The 17,956-nt window shown below is 38.1% G+C and overlaps 1 protein-coding gene across 2 annotated transcripts in view; it reads left to right on the top strand.

Annotated features, from left to right (window-relative positions):
* Nucleotides 1-17,956, top strand: part of GALNT13 (polypeptide N-acetylgalactosaminyltransferase 13) — a gene marked incomplete at both ends in the record, with an annotated part of 492,276 nt that overhangs the window by 411,079 nt on the left and 63,241 nt on the right. For both annotated transcript variants that reach the window (XM_079710390.1, XM_079710389.1), the window contains one exon: nt 14,654-14,793. In XM_079710390.1, the coding sequence (XP_079566516.1) occupies nt 14,654-14,793 (140 nt within the window). The remainder of the gene's footprint in view (nt 1-14,653; nt 14,794-17,956) is intronic.

The raw sequence follows: 17,956 nt of genomic DNA on the forward strand, positions 1-17,956 counted from the left end.
ATGCCTAGTAGTGGGATTGCTGGGTCATATGGTAGTTCTATTTTTAGTTTTTTAAGGAACCTCCATACTGTTCTCCATAGTGGCTGTACCAATTCACATTCCCACCAGCAGTGCAAGAGTGTTCCCTTTTCTTCACACCCTCTCCAGCATTTATTGTTTCTAGATTTCTTGATGATGGCCATTCTGACTGGTGTGAGATGATATCTCATTGTACTTTTGATTTGCATTTCTCTAATGATTAATGATGTTGAGCATTCTTTCATGTGTTTGTTGGCAGTCTGTATATCTTCTTTGGAGAAATGCCTATTTAAGTCTTCTGCCCATTTTTGGATTGGGTTGTTTGTTTTTTTGCTATTGAGCTGCATGAGCTGTTTATAAATTTTGGAGATTAATCCTTTGTCAGTTGCTTCATTTGCAAATATTTTCTCCCATTCTGAGGGTTGTCTTTTGGTCTTGTTTATGGTTTCCTTTGCTGTGCAAAAGCTTTGAAGTTTCATTAGGTCCCATTTGTTTATCTTTGTTTTTATTTCCATTTCTCTAGGAGGTGGGTCCAAAAGGATCTTGCTGTGATTTATGTCATAGAGTGTTCTACCCATGTTTTCCTCTAAGAGTTTGATAGTTTCTGGCCTTACATTTAGGTCTTTAATCCATTTTGAGCTTATTTTTGTGTGTGGTGTTAGGGAATGATCTAATCTCATACTTTTACATGTCCCTGTCCAGTTTTCCCAGCACCACTTATTGAAGAGGCTGTCCTTTCTCCACTGTACATTCCTGCCTCCTTTATCAAAGATAAGTTGGCCATATGTGCGTGGGTTTATCTCTGGGCTTTCTATCCTGATCCACTGATCTATCTTTCTGTTTTTATGCCAGTACCACACTGTCTTAATTACTGTAGCTTTGTAGTATAGTCTGAAGTCAGGGAGCCTGATTCCTCCAGCTCCGTTTTTCGTTCTCAAGATTGCTTTGGCTATTCGGGGTCTTTTGTTTTTCCAAACAAATTTTGAAATTTTTTGTTCTAGTTCTGTGAAAAATGCCAGTGGTAGTTTGATAGGGATTGCATTGAATCTGTAGATTGCTTTGGGTAGTAGAGTCATTTTCACAATATTGATTCTTCCAATCCAGGAGCATGGTATATCTCTCCATCTATTTATATCATCTTTAATTTCTTTCATCAGTCTCTTATAATTTTCTGCATACAGGTCTTTTGTCTCCTTAGGTAGGTTTATTCCTAGATATTTTATTCTTTTTGTTGCAATGGTAAATGGGAGTGTTTTCTTGATTTCACTTTCAGATTTTTCATCATTAGTGTACAGGAATGCCAGAGATTTCTGTGCATTAATTTTGTATCCTGCTACTTTACCAAATTCATTGATTAGCTCTAGTAGTTTCCTGGTAGCATCTTTAGGATTCTCTATGTATAGTATCATGTCATCTGCAAACAGTGACAGCTTTACTTCTTCTTTTCCAATTTGGATTCCTTTTATTTCCTTTTCTTCTCTGATTGCTGTGGCTAAAACTTCCAAAACTATGTTGAATAAGAGTGGTGAGAGTGGGCAGCCTTGTCTTGTTCCTGATCTTAGTGGAAATGGTTTCAGTTTTTCACCATTGAGGACAATGTTGGCTGTGGGTTTGTCATATATGGCCTTTATTATGTTGAGGAAAGTTCCCTCTATGCCTACTTTCTGCAGGGTTTTTATCATAAATGGGTGTTGAATTTTGTCGAAAGCTTTCTCTGCATCTATTGAGATGATCATATGGTTTTTCTCCTTCAACTTGTTAATATGGTGTATCACATTGATTGATTTGCGTATATTGAAGAATCCTTGCATTCCTGGAATAAACCCCACTTGATCATGGTGTATGACCCTTTTAATGTGCTGTTGCATTCTGTTTGCTAGTATTTTGTTGAGGATTTTTGCATCTATGTTCATCAGTGATATTGGCCTGTAGTTTTCTTTCTTTGTGACATCCTTACCTGGTTTTGGTATCAAGGTGATGGTGGCCTCGTAGAATGAGTTTGGGAGTGTTCCTTCCTCTGATATTGTTTGGAAGAGTTTGAGAAGGATGGGTGTTAGCTCTTCTCTAAATGTTTGATAGAATTCGCCTGTGAAGCCATCTGGTCCTGGGCTTTTGTTTGTTGGAAGATTTTTAATCACAGTTTCAATTTCAGTGCTTGTGATTGGTCTATTCATATTTTCTATTTCTTCCTGATTCAGTCTTGGCAGGTTGTGCATTTCTAAGAATTTGTCCATTTCTTCCAGGTTGTCCATTTTATTGGCATAGAGTTGCTTATAGTAATCTCTCATGATCTTTTCTATTTCTGCAGTGTCAGTTGTTACTTCTCCTTTTTCATTTCTAATTCTACTGATTTGAGTCTTCTCCCTTCTTTTCTTGATGAGTCTGGCTAATGGTTTGTCAATTTTGTTTATCTTCTCAAAGAACCAGCTTTTAGTTTGGTTGATCTTTGCTATCGTTTCCTTCATTTCTTTTTCATTTATTTCTGATCTGATCTTTATGATTTCCTTCCTTCTGCTAACTTTGGGGGTTTTTTGTTCTTCTTTCTCTAATTGCTTTAGGTGCAGGGTCAGGTTGTTTACTCGAAATGTTTCCTGTTTCTTAAGGTGGGATTGCATTGCTATAAACTTCCCCCTTAGAACTGCTTTGGCTGCATCCCATAGGTTTTGGGTCGTCGTGTCTCCATTGTCATTTGTTTCTAGGTATTTCTTAATTTCCTCTTTGATTTCTTCAGTGATCACTTCGTTATTGAGTAGTGTATTGTTTAGCCTCCATGTGTTTGTATTTTTTACAGATCTTTTCCTGTAATTGATGTCTAGTCTCATAGCATTGTGGTCGGAAAAGATACTTGATACAATTTCAATTTTCTTAAATTTACCAAGGCTTGATTTGTGACCCAAGATATGATCTATCCTGGAGAATGTTCCATGAGCACTTGAGAAAAATGTGTATTCTGTTGTTTTTGGATGGAATGTCCTATAAATATCAATTAAGTCCATCTTGTTTAATGTATCATTTAAAGCTTGTGTTTCCTTATTTATTTTCATTTTGGATGATCTGTCCATTGGTGAAAGTGGGGTGTTAAAGTCCCCTACTATGATTGTGTTACTGTCGATTTCCCCTTTTATGGCTGTTAGTATTTGCCTTATTTATTGAGGTGCTCCTATGTTGGGTGCATAAATATTTACAATTGTTATATCTTCTTCTTGGATCGATCCCTTTATCGTTATGTAGTGTCCTTCTTTGTCTCTTCTAATAGTCTTTATTTTAAAGTCTATTTTGTCTGATATAAGAATTGCTACTCCAGCTTTCTTTTGATTTCCATTTGCATGGAATATCTTTTTCCATCCCCTTACTTTCAATCTGTATGTGTCTCTAGGTCTGAAGTGGGTCTCTTGTAGACAGCATATATATGGGTCTTGTTTTTGTATCCATTCAGCCACTCTGTGTCTTTTGGTGGGAGCATTGAGTCCATTTACATTTAAGGTAATTATTGATATGTATGTTCCTATTCCCATTTCCTTAATTGCTTTGGGTTCGTTATTGTAGGTATAGTCCTTCTGTTGTGTTTCTTGCCTAGAGAAGTTCCTTTAGCATTTGTTGTAAAGCTGGTTTGGTGGTGCTGAACTCTCTCAGCTTTTGCTTGTCTGTAAAGGTTTTAATTTCTCCATCAAATCTGAATGAGATCCTTGCTGGGTAGAGTAATCTTGGTTGCAGGTTTCTCTCCTTCATCACTTTAATTATGTCCTGCCACTCCCTTCTGCCTTGTAGAGTTTCTGCTGAGAGATCAGCTGTTAACCTGATGGGGATTCCCTTGTGTGTTATTTGTTGTTTTTCCCTTGCTGCTTTTAATATGATTTCTTTGTGTTTAATTTTTGACAGTTTGATTAATATGTGTCTTGGCGTATTTCTCCTTGGATTTATTCTGTATGGGACTCTCTGTGCCTCCTGGACTTGATTAACTATTTCCTTTCCCATATTAGGGAAGTTTTCAACTATAATCTCTTCAAATATTTTCTCAGTCCCTTTCTTTTTCTCTTCTTCTTCTGGAACCCCTATAATTCGAATGTTGGTGCGTTTAATGTTGTCCCAGAGGTCTCTGAGAGTGTCCTCTGTTCTTTTCATTCTTTTTTCTTTATTTTGCTCTGCATCAGTTATTTCCACTATTTTATCTTCCACCTCACTTATCCGTTCTTCTGCCTCAGTTATTCTGCTATTGATCCCATCTAGAGTATTTTTCATTTCATTTATTGTGTTTTTAATCGATGCTTGATTCATCTTTAGTTCTTCTAGGTCCTTGTTAACTGTTTCATGCATATTGTCTATTCTATTTCCAAGATTTTGGATCTGGGAAATAGAATCTTGGATCAGCTTTACTATCATTATTCTGAATTCTTTTTCAGGTAGACTGCCTATTACCTCTTCATTTGTTAGGTCTGGTAGGTTTTTATCTTGCTCCTTCACCTGCTGTGTGTTTTTCTGCTTTCTCATTTTGCTTATGTTACTGTGTTTGGGGTCTCCTTTTTGTAGGCTGCAGATTCGTAGTTCCCGTTGTTTTTGGTGTCTGTCCCCCGTGGCTAAGGTTGTTTCAGTAGGTTGTGTAGGCTTCCTGGTGGGGGGGGACTAATGCCTGTGTTCTGGTGGTTGAGGCTCGATCTTGTCTTTCTGGTGGACAGGTCCACGTCTGGTGGTGTGTTTTGGGGTGCCTGTGGCCTTATTATGTTTTTAGGTAGCCTCTCTGCTAATGGGTGGGGTTGTGTTCCTGCCTTGCTAGTTGCTTGGCATAGGGTGACCAGCACTGTAGCTTGCTGGTCGTTGACTGAAGCTGGGTGCTGGTGTTGAGATGGAGATCCCTGGGAGATTTTCGCTGCTTGATATTATGTGGAGCTGGGAGGTCTCTTGTGGACCCGTGTCCTGAAGTTGGCTCTCCCACTTCAGAGGCACAGCACTAACTCCTGGCTGCAGCACCAAGAGCCTTTCATCCACCCGGCTCAGAATAACAGTGAGAAAAAGTAGAAAGAAAGAATTAGTAGAAGAAAGAAAGAGAGATTGAAAGAAAGGAAGAAGGGAAGAAAGGAAGGAAGGAAGGAAGAAAGAAAGAAAGGAGGGAGGGAGGGAGGAAGGATGGAAAGAAAGAAGGAAAGAAAGGAGGGAGGGAGGGAGGAATGAAAGCAAAAGGAAGAGTGAATGGAAGAAGGGAGGGAGGGAGGGAGGAAGGAAAGAAAGAACGAAAGACAGGAGGGCGGGAGGGAGGGAGGAAGGAAAGAAAAAGAAAGTGGAAAGAAGAAGGGTGGGAGGGAGGGAGGGATGGAGGAAAGGAAAAGAAAGAAGGAAAGGAGGAGCGGAGGGAGGAAGGGAAGGGAGGAAAAAAAGAAAGAGCAGGTAAAGTAAAATAGAATAAAGTATGAAATATAGTAGCGTTATTAAAATTAAAAAGTAATTATTGAAAAAAACACGGACCGATAGAACCCTGGGACATATGGTGGAAGCAAAGCTATACAGAGAGAATCTTACACAGAAGATTACACATACACATTCACAAAAAGAGAGCAGGGGGAAAAATCAAAAATCTTGCTCTCCAAGTCCACCTCCTCAATTTGGGATAATTCGTTGTAAAAAGAGGAAAAGGGCGAAAAGTCTGAAATCTTGCTAAGTCCACCTCCTTAATTTGAGATAATTCGTTGTAAAAAGAGGAAAAAAGGGGGGAAAGTCTTAAATCTTGTCCTCAAAGTCCACTTCCTCAATTTGGGATGATTCACTGTCCATTCATGCACTCCACAGACGCAGGGCACATCAAGTGGACCGTGGAGCTTTAATCCGCTGCCTCCGAGGCTGCACAGAGAGATTTCCCTGTCTCTGCTCTCACAGCTCCCGGGTCTCAGCCTTGGACCTGGCCCCGCCTCTGCGCGTAGGTCGCCGGAGGGCGTCCGTTCTTCGCTCAGACAGGACGGGTTTAAAGGAGCCGCTGATTCGGGGGCTCTGGCTCACTCAGGCAGAGGGGAGGGAGGGGAATGCCCTCTCCTCGCGCACCAGGCAACAAAAGGGAAAAAAGTCTCTTGCCTCTCCGGTAGCTCCAGACCCTTTCCCCGGACTCCCTCCGGGCTAGCACTAACCCCTTCAGGGTCTCTTCCTGCCGCCAGCCCCAGACCTCTCCCTGCGCTCCGACTGAAAGCCGATACCCGAGCCTCAGCTCCCAGCCCCGCCCGCCCTGGCGGCCGAGCAGACAAGCCTCTCGGGCTGGTGTGTGCCTGAGGGCACCGATCCTCTGTGCCAAAATCTCTCCGCTTTGCCCTCCGCACCCCTGTTGCTGTGCTCTCCTCCGCTACTCCGAAGCTTTCCCCCTCCGCCACCTGCAGTCTCCGCCCTCGAAGGGGCTTGTAGTGTGTAGAAACCTTCCCTCCTTCACGGCTCCCTCCCACTGGTGCAGGTCCCGTCCATATCCTATTGTCTCTGTTTATTCTTTTTTTCTTTTGACCTACCCAGGTATGTGGGGAGTTTCTTGCCTTTTGGGGGGTCTGAGGTCTTCTGTCAGCGTTCAGTAGGTGTTCTGTTGGAGTTGTTCCACGTGTAGATGAATTTCTGATGTATCTGTGGGGAGGAAGGTGATCTCCGCGTCTTACTCTTCCGCCATCTTCCTCCGGCTCCTCTCTCATGCTGCTTTTAAGAGGCTCTCTTTCTCTCTAATTTTTGCCATTTTAATTATAAATTGTCTTGCTGTGGACCTCTTTGGGTTCATCTTGTTTGGGACTCTCTGTGCTTCCTGGATCTAGATGTCTGTTTCCCACGTTAGGGAAGTTTTCTGCTATTATTTCTTCAGATAATTTCCCTTACCCTTTCTCCTATTGGGACTCCTATTATGCAAATGTTAGTATGCTTGATGTTTTCACAGAGGTGTCATAAACTATCAGCATTTAAAACTTTTTTTCTTTCTCTGTTCAGCTTCAGTGATTTCTATTACTCTTTCAGTCCACTGACCTTATCCTGTGTCATCTCTGTACTGTTGATTCCTTCAAGTGTTATATTTTTATTTGTTACTGTACTCTTCAGCTCATTTTGAGTCTTTATATTTTTTAACTCTTTGTTAAAATTCTAAGTTTATCTATTCTTTTCCCAAGTTTGTTGAACATCTTTATGATTATTACCATTAAGCCTTTGTCAGGTAGGCTATTTATCTTCACTTCATTTAGCTTTTTTCTATGGTTTTACCTTGTTCCTTCGTTTGGAATATATTCCTCTCTAGCCGCATCTTGCCTAACTTTTTGTGTTTATTTCTATGTATTAGGGAGGTTGTCTTCCAATATTTGAAATGTGGCCTTATTTAGGTGACTTCCTATGGGGCCCAGCAGCACACTCCCCTCTGGTCACTAGAGCTTTGTGTTCTTTATGCTCTGTGTGGGCAGCATGTTGCCTTCTGCTATGGCAGAGCTGACTACTGTTGGCTTGCTGATAGGCAGGGCTGGTCCCTGGCCAGGTTGATTGCCAGGCCTTGCCTGGTGTGGTGGCTGCTGGCCCCCTAGTGAGCAGAATTGGGTCCTGGAGTGGCTGGCTGCAGAGCCCAGTGGGGTTCAGGGCTGGTTTCTGCCTGCTGGTGGGCAGGGCCAGGTCTTAGAGTGACTGGTTGATGACCAGGGATGCCAGAGTTGGTGCTAGCAAACTGATGGTTCAGGCTGGGTCCAAGCATGGCTGACTGTGGGGCCTGGGGGTCATGGGACTGGTGCTGGCCTGCTGGTATGCATGGCCCAGTCCCCACTCAGCTATCTGCATACCATGGGGAATTGGGGCTGTTGCTGGCCCCTGGCACTTACAGGGTAGAGGGAGGATTTCAAAATGTCACTTGCCAGCAATAATGTTATAGGAGTAAAATGAGCCCCCCAAAATGTCTGCCTCCAGTGGCCATCTCCTTCTTCATCCCCAGAAGGAAACCCAGTTGTCTCCTGCCTCTCCAAGATCAGCAAATGGGTCTGACCCAGGTTCCTTTCAAACTACCGTCTCTAGGCTTTGATTTGGGTTATATGAGATTTTGCATGAGCCCTTTAACAGTGAAATCTCTGTTTCCTATAGCCTTCCCACTCTCCTGAACATAAGCCCTGCTGGTCTTCAAAGCCAGACATTCTAGGGGCTCATCTTCCTGGTGCAGGATCCCTGGGCTAGGTGGCTCAATATGGGGCTCAGACCCCTCATTCCTTGCAGAGAACCTGTATAATTGTGATAGCCCTCCCATTTGTGGGTTGCCAACCCCGAAGTTTTGGGTTCTGACTGTACTGTCTCCATCATTCCTACTAATCTTATTGTGGTTCCTTTTTTTTTTAATCAGAGCATAGTTGATTAACGATATTGTGTTAGTTTTAAGTGTACAGCAAAGTGATTCAGTGATACATATGTAACTATTCTTTTTCAAATTATTTTCCCATTTAGGTTATTACAGAATATTGAGAGAGTTCCCTGTGCTATAGAGTAGGTCCTTGTTGGTTATCTATTTTAAATATAGCAGTGTGTACATGTTAATCCCAAACTCTCAATCTATCCCTTCTCCCCACCCAGTAACCATGTTCGTTCTCTAAGTCTGTGACTCATATCATACTATGTGTTTCCTTCTTTATGTCTTCAGTTGGAGTAAATCTTCTGGTCATTTGCATAGATAGTTATTATGCAAATAGTTATAATTTTGGTTTGTCTCTGGGAGGTGAGTTCAGGGTCTTCCTACTCCACCATCTTTGCCACCTTCTGACCTGCCCACACTTTTGACTATAAAGATAAGATAGACTTAAATAGAGAAGTTGTCTGATATTTGATTCTTCTATGTGCTGTTGCTCTCAGCAGAAGCTGTGATCTTTGTACAATTCATTATCTCATTTTTATTCCATTAAAATAAAATTGAAGTAATAATAGTAAATGATAAATTTAACAGATAATCACTGTGTATTATTAGCTGGCATGGGTCATCAGCCTCTTAATATAGTTCTGTCCAGTGACTTCCTAATGAACAGTTATGAGCCTGGGTAACTTATATGCAAATTAAGAATGGGTAAAAATTAAAATGGCAGATTAAAAGAATATTTTTAAATTAAAAAAAGTATTCCAACTAATCTGCTAAACATCTGACACAATATAGTACTTAGATACTCTAGAATACAGTAATCCCTAGTTGGTTTAAAAATGATCTTTTTATTACACTTGAGAAGAAAGAAATGTAGATCCTTATTCAAAAAGATTTTGATGACAATTTTTCAAAGAAAATAACAAAATAAGGACGATTTTCTCTTTATAAGGAACTTGGAAAATATCAAAAAATTCTTAGCTGAAACTATGTATACTTATCTATCATAAGCAAGTATATTGTTAATATATCATTGTACATAAAAAACTTTGGCTGTACAGTTTTAACTTTTGTGCTTAAGGAAAAAAGATTTTTTAACGTTTTTTTCTTTCTCTTTTTTTAGTAGCAAAGGGAATTACTGTTTTTACTTTTCAGTTATTTTTGTTCCATATATTTTCATTCTACTCAGTTATAATGACAGTGTAATAAAAATTCTTTATATTTTATTTACACTTCCCATATTTTATACATTATTTCAATACAGCAATTATATTTTGTCAATTAGGCACACCATTGATTTACTTAAGAATTCCCTTATTGAAGGAAATTATTTCCCATTTCTCCACTTTAAGCTATGCTGCAATATGTATTCTTATGCACAAAACTCTAGTCTATAATCAGCCTATTCTGTCATCAGGTACTTTGATTATAGGTAACCAGAACTATTAGGCTTATTAGGTATCTACTTGGGAAGAACTTAACTGAGATTATTATGACCTTCTATTATCTATTTAAAGAATTAAAGCATAATTGTTCTATGTATCTAAATTCAATACTACCATGAAATAGATTTTAAAATGATGAATGACAGGTTATTAAATAAAATATAACTGCCCATAAATGTTATCATTTACCTATTAATCAAACCTGCAAATGTAGTTACTTAAAATACTTTTTATTCTAACTCAACATGAAACTCGGTCAGAGCTTCTCCAGCATTTGTGCAAGTCCCATTGAAAGACTTACCTTAAAAACTTGCAACTCTTGTAAGTTGCCTTTGAAAAAAATCATAATTGATTCCTTCTATTGCAACCTTCGTCCCTCACTATTCTATTTTTGTCATAGCACGTAGCACCTTCTAAAGAATTACTGTTTGCTTATGTTTCCTTACCCTAGAATGTAAACTCCATTGAGGAAGATAACTTTTATTTGTTCACCGATGTATCCCAAGTACTTAGAAAACTGTGCCCTGTATATAGTTGGAACATGATATCTGCTGACTTAATGTTGGCCTGGCTTATGCTATCTTTGCCTGCTTTTCTTTCCATCTGTTTATCTTACTCCTGTATTGGCTTCACGGTCTTAGGCATTCTCTATATGGTAGCCTCAGCAGCTCCAGGCTTTAATCATCTTTACAGCTAGCAATTCCAGAAGAAACAGAGCTTCAACTTCCTAACAGTCCTAGAAAGTTGTTGGAGTATACTTTTATTAGCCTGGATAGTTCACATGCCCATTCCTGAGCCAGTCATTATGATGGGTGTTGAGTAAGGCTGAGAAATGGACTGCTTTGATTGTCTTGGGTGTTATTCAGAATTTGGCCTGAGCAACAGCAGCATCCCCTGGGAACTTGTTAGGTATGTGGACTCTCAGGCTTACCTCTAGACCACCTGAATCAGAATGTGAATTTCAGCAAGATTCATTGGTGATAATGCCTTTATTCTATCATCCCAGTGGAGCTGGAAAGGCAGGAAGGGGAACGCGGTCACCAAGACACACAAAGTGAAAGTGGGGCTGTGATGGTTGCCCAAAGAAAACTTGAATGCTCTTACCAAAATGCAGAATGGATGTTGGGCAGGCAAAAACAACAAGTGTCCATTATAATACATAATATGTATTCAGTAATTATTATACACCACGCACTGTACTATGCCTTTTTCAGATATTATTTAGTATCCACATCGTACAAGATATCATCAGACAGAATACCTTAGGCTTCAAGAGATTAAATAATTTGTCCAAAGTTTTCTTTGGGGAGGCAATGAGAATTAACCTGTGATATGATATCAAGTACTAACAAGTGTGCTGGAGAACAATTAAGCAGGATAGAGGGATAGAGCATTACCAGGATGATAGGAAGGGTGATCAATTTAGATAGGAAGGTCAGGGTGAGCCTGAGGAAGTAAAGTTTGAGCAGAGATTTGGACAAAGTGAAGGACAACTCACCTACGTTCCAGGGTAATACCTTTCCAGACAGTGGGGAAAAAAAGAGAGAGAGAAAGAGAAAAACAGTGTTGCTACAATGAAGTGAATATAGGTGATTAATTCAGAGAGATAACCAAGAGTCATTTCATGAAGAAGCTCTGGCCATGGCTAGGATATTGTCAATTATTTTTAGCACAATGGAAAACTACTGGAAGCTCTGGAGCAGAGGAGCACATGGTTTTATTTATATTTCAAATATATTGCCTAGGCAGCAGGCAATAGTAACTAAAGGATAGATGGAGAAATATAAGATGTCAGGAGGACGAGTGAAGAGGCTATGGCAATGCTAGTCTAGGCAGGAGATGAGAGACTGGGACCAGGATAGTAATGGGGATGGTAGAGGGGCTGGGGATATACAGATAGTCCCTGACTCATGATGATTCAACTTAATTTTCTGACTCTACTATGGCATGAAAGCAATATGTATCCAACAGAAACTGTACTTCTCAAATTTCAGTTTTTGATATTTTTCCTGGCTAGCAACATGCAGCGTGATGCTCTCTTGAGAAGCTAGGCAGTCCCAGCTCCCAGTCAGTGTGCAATCAGGAGGGTTAACAACTGATATACTTAAAACCATTCCGTACCTACTCAATCATTTCCGTTTTTTTACTTTCAGCTATTCTGTATCCATTCAATCATTCTGTTTTTCACTTTCAGTACAATATTCAATAAAGTACGAGATATTCAATATTTTTTATAAAATTGGATTAATGTTAGATGATTTTGCCCACTTGCAGACTAATGTAAGTGTTCCGAGCACATTTAAGGTAGGCTCAGCTCAGCTATGATGTTTGGTAGGTTAGGTGTATTGAGTGCATTTTTGACTTACGATATTTTCAACTTATGATGGGTTTTTCAGGATGTTACCCTACAGTAAGTAGAAAGATCCATATTGTGAATTGCTAATGAATTGAATGTGTGTGTGAGATAAAAGGAATACTCCCGCGTTTTTGCCTTGAGAAAATGGGTGGATATTTGTGCTACTTACTGAAATGTAGAACCTTGAAGATGGATCATGTGGGAAATCAAGAGGACCTTTTCAGACATGTCAAATTTGAGGCACCTATTAGAAATCCCAGTAAAATTGCCGGGTAAACAATGGGATAAACTACTTTAGAGAGGTTTGGGTTGGCAATAAAGAGTTTGGGAAACAAGTGAGATAGTATTTTAAGCCATGGAAATGAATAATCTAATTCAAACTCTATTTCATAGTCACTCATTGACACAAACTAACAAAGGTCTCACCATCTTATAGCTGCACATACAGGAGTATGAGGCCTGTAGCAGAGGAAAAGAGAGATGACGGGTCTCATACAAGTCCTTCTATTCTTACAACCAGAGGGACATTGGTCAGAACCAGTCAGATGTCCTTGCCTAACTGCAGCGTTCTGAGAAATGTGGAGGAATTGATGAATGTTTGGTGAGCACTTCTGTGTCTTACCTAATACTGAATATCTTACCTCTAAGTAGGGAAATATCCATACAGAGGGGAAAAGCAATGCTTACCAAAATATTAAGTCCGTGGTATTTTTGTGCATTTCTAATGGTAATAAGCTCAATAAGCTCTATCATTCTCCACCAACCACCTTCTGAAAAATCTGATGTGGGCAATTAACATTTTCTCTTATCTCATGTAAAATATATGCAAATGAACCTTTAAACTTTCTTCCAATCAGGAAAGTGCTCATAAAAGCCTCCTAGGAAAAAATTCTGGAGCCAGGAATACTAAATCTTAACATGATGAAAAGGGAGCATACTGATATATAAATAAGCCACTGATTAAATTTGCCCACCTCGAAAATGAAACCAGAACCGTAAAACTAACTGTTGAACTAAGTCCTTTGAAGCAGCAGTGCCTTTTTTTTTCTGGGTCCAATAGCATCTTTTTATAAGATTTTCAAGACTATCTATTTGTGTAGCTCTTAACACAAAGAGAAATTCTTTTCGTGATCTATTTTGTAAATGTTTTTGAACCTCTTCTTTTGAAAGCTGCACTCCAGATTGGAAGTTCTGGATAGAATTATTTTGAAAGGAAGTATTTATCTGTCTAAAAAGCCCAAAGATCATGTTGTTTTCATCCAAACACTAGCTAGAAAAATCAATATTTTATTTTAGAAGGAAATGGTTTGGCTGCTTAAGCACAGCAGAATGCTTTCTAACAACAGTAAGACATTTAATTTTGAGAAAACAAAAATTCTGAAAGAAACAGGGGTGGTGGGGGGTGGGAAGGACTGGCAGGTGATTGAGCTTCAAGAGTATCGCCTCATTTGAAAATAGTGACCCAAATAATGGTATTAGTTACAGACATTTCAATTTCCTAAACAGTTGTTCCTTTCTTACAAAATGACTAATTGGCTTTGCTGCTTGGTTGGGATAGAATGTACTAAATACTGGGCCATTTTTTTCCTGTGCCGAAGTCTGGTTGCTTACTAGTCTTAAACATGTTAAACAGAGACCTTTTCAAAATAATCTAAGAAACAATTGTCATCCTATCACAGTTTAGTCATTTCTATTGTCATTTTAATATTAATGAGCAATTCATGTCACCATATCTTTTATATAAAAATTAGTGGCATTGTTATTTTTATTTCTCAACTAAAGAGCATTCTTTTATGGTCTTCAATGGAAATATTCATTTTAAATTCATATAGTCTATTATATGAAGTACAATTAAGCAATTTTAATATACACATGTAAGTATATTTCATTTACTTATGTTTATTTATGCTTATATATTTACTAACTTACTCAAGGATTTGAAGTGATTTATGCTAACTTGTAAAATAAGATAGGAAAAAAAAATCAGTAAAAAAAAATATTAGGTCTATGGTAAACCTACAAAGAATAAAAATTTAAGAAGGAAAATTTAGAACACATGTGCCGTCCACTGTGAGGATTATATTTATGTAAATTTCTCATGAAATCCACACGGTGAATAAATGACACTAAAGGGAAAATATGAGCAATAATAAAAATAGTGGAGCTACTGAAATTTTTATTAAAGAGAAATTATCACACAGCTCAATTAAGCTTTGATTGTGAGATACTAAATACCAAATTACACTTAGTTGATTAATTATTCAATCTAGGAAGTACAAGAACTTGGTGATAAATATTTGCATTTGAAAAGTCATAACCAATGGAAAAGCTTTTAATATCCATTTAATGTACTAATTGGATGATACTAAGAAAATCAGTGTAGTAGCAGCTGCATATGCAATTCAATTTGATGAAATTTTAATTATAGAGGAAAAAACTGATAGCAAAGTAAACAGAGTGAAACAGTGCTGAAATGAAAATAGCACAAACTGATTTGTGTGTTTCTCTGCAAAATTGCAGGTGTTGTCAAAGTGGATTATGGAGATGTGTCAGTCAGAAGAACACTAAGAGAAAATCTGAAGTGTAAGCCCTTTTCTTGGTACCTTGAAAACATCTATCCGGACTCCCAGATCCCAAGACGTTATTACTCACTTGGCGAGGTATGAATTATTTATTTTGGTTAAATTATAAATATATTTTGCAAAAGGAGCAATTTCTAAGGAGCTCAATATTTTTTTAACATCTTTATTGGAGTATAATTGCTTTACAATGGTGTGTTAGTTTTTGCTTTATAACAAAGTGAATCAGCTATACATATATACCCATATCTCCTCCCTCTTGCATCTCCCTCCCTCCCACCCACCCTCTTTATCCCATCCCTCTAGGTGGTCACAAAGCACCGAGTTGATATCCCTGTGCTATGTGGCTGCTTCCCACTAGCTATCTATTTTACATTTGGTAGTGTATATATGTCCATGTCACTCTCTCACTTCGTCCCAGCTTACCACTTCCCCCGCCCCATGTCCTCAAGTCCATTCTCTACGCCTGCGTCTTTATTCGTGTCCTACCCCTAGGTTCCTCAGAAACATTTTTTTTTTTAGATTCCATATAATATATATGTGTTAGCATATGGTATTTGTTTTTTCTTTCTGACTTACTTCACTCTGTATGACAGACTCTGGGTCCATCCACCTCACTACAAATAACTCAATTTCATTCCTTTTTATGGCTGAGTAATATTCTATTGTATATATGTGCCACATCTTCTATATACATTCATCTGTCAATCAATACTTTGGTTGCTTCCGTGTCCTGGCTATTGGAAATAGAGTTGCAATGAACATTGTGGTACATGACTCTTTTTGAATTATGGTTTTCTCAGGGTATATGCCCAGTAGTGGGATTGCTGGGTTGTATGGTAGTTTTATTTTTAAGTAACCTCCATACTGTTCTCCATAGTGGCTCTATCAATTTACATTCCCACCAGCAGTGCAAGAGGGTTCCCTTTTCTCCACACCCTCTCCAGCATTTATTGTTTCTAGATTTTTTGATGATGGCCATTATGACTGGTGTGAGGTGATACCTCATTGTAGTTTTGATTTGCATTTCTCTAATGATTAGTGATGTTGAGCATCCTTTCATGTGTTTGTTGGCAGTCTGTGTATCTTCTTTGTAGAAATGTCTCTTTAGGTCTTCTGACCATTTTTGGATTGGGGTCTTTGTTTTTTTGATATCGCACTGCATGAGCTGCTGGTAAATTTTGGAGATTAATCCTCTGTCAGTTGCTTCATTTGCAAATATTTTCTCCCATTCTGAGGGCTGTCTTTTCATCTTGTTTATGATATTTTCCTTTTCTGTGCAAAAGCTTTTATTTTTTATGTTATGAATAAAATGCTTTAAGGGTTTTTAAACAGATCTATTTTAAATGACTTCTCATAAATTACAAGAACCATAAAGGTGTATATCACTGGGATTTGTAAAAAGTAAGAACATAGTTTAAGATGGAATAAATAGTATTTTCTTGTTTCTTTAGAGAACTTTAAAAAGTTCTCAAACTTTTTAGTCATATGGAACTTACACTCTTAAAATTTATTGTAAACCATGAAGAGCTTTTATTTATGTGGGCTCTAATTATTAATATTTATTATGTTGAGACAAACTGGAAACTTTAAAATTTATTAATTTATTGAAGGTAATATATAATAATCCATTACACATTAAGTAACATATTTTTGAAAAAGAAATATATCTTATAAAGCAAAACCAGATTAGCATTATTTATTTTTTTTAATTGCATTAAAAAATGGCCAAAAAAAGATAGCTGGATTCTTATAAGTGCTTCTATATTGTCTATTATAACACACCATGTAGCCTACGGAAGACTCCTTGTACATTCATGAGAAGTAAGAGTGAAAAGTATTATCTTATTATTATCAAAATCATATAGACTTTGTGGACACACTGAGAACCCTTGATCTGCACCATCCTTTTTCAAAATATCTATTATCTTTTTTTATAAATATTTTCACTTCTTTAATAAAAGTTTTTCACTCACACTCATCTAGAAAGCTACTTTTTCTAATTACCAATTTCAGGTGTACAGCAAAGTGAATCATACATATACATAATATCCACTCTTTTTTAGATGCTTTTCCCATACAGACCATTACAGAGTATTGAGTACAGTTCCCTGTGCTATATAATAGGTCCTTATTAGTTACCTATTTTATATACAGTGTGTTAGATATCCCAATCTCCCAATTTATACCTCCCCCCCTTTTCCCCCTTGGTAACCATAAGTTTGCTTTCTACATCTGTGACTCTGTTTTGTAAATAAGTTCATTTGTACCTTTTCTCAGATCCCACATATAAGCGCTACCATATGATATCTTTTTCTTTCTGACTTCACTCAGGATGACAATCTCTAGGTCCATCCATGTTGCTACAAATGGCAGTATTTTCTTTTTTATGGCTGAGTAATATTCCATTGTATGTATGTACCACCTCTTTATCCATTCCTCTGCTGATGGACATTTAGATTGCTTCCATGTCCTGGCTATTGTAAATAGTGCCGCAATGAACATTGGGGTGCATGTATCTTTTCAAATTATGGTTTTCTCCAGATATATGCCCAGGAGTGGGATTGCTGGATCCTATGGTAGCTCTGTTTTTAGTTTTTTAAGGAACCTCCATCTATTCTCCACAGCAGGTACCAATTTACATTCTCACCAACAGCATAGGAGGGTTCCCTTTTCTCCACACCCTCTCCAGCATTGTTTGTAGATTTTTTGATGATGGCCATTCTGACTGGTATGAGGTGATACCTCATTGTAGTTTTGATATGCATTTCTCTCATCATTAGTGATGTTGGGCATCTTTTCATGTGCTTTTTGGCCATCTGTATGTCTTCTCTGGAGAAATGTCTATTTAGATCTTCTGCCCGTTTTTTGATTGGGTTGTTTGTTTTTTTTGATGTTGAGCTGCATGAGCTGTTTGTATATTTTGGAGATTAATCCCTTGTGGATATCTTTGTTTGCAAATATTTTCTCCCATTCTGAGGGTTGTCTTTTCATTTTGTTTATGGTTTCCTTTGCTGTGCAAAAGCTAAAAGTTTAATCGGGTCCCATTTGTTTGTTTTTATTTTCATTATTCCAGGAGGTAGATCAAAAAAGATCTTGCTATGATTTATGTCAGAGAGTGTTCTGCCTATATTTTCCTCTAAGACTTTTATAGTATCCGGCCTTACATTTAGGCCTTTAATCCATTTTATTTTTGTGTGTGATGTTAGGGAGTGTTCTAATTTCATTCTTTTACACATAGCTG

The sequence above is a fragment of the Hyperoodon ampullatus genome (genome assembly GCF_949752795.1).
Source record: "Hyperoodon ampullatus genome assembly, chromosome: 8".
In the NCBI taxonomy this organism is placed as follows: Eukaryota; Metazoa; Chordata; class Mammalia; order Artiodactyla; family Ziphiidae; genus Hyperoodon; species Hyperoodon ampullatus.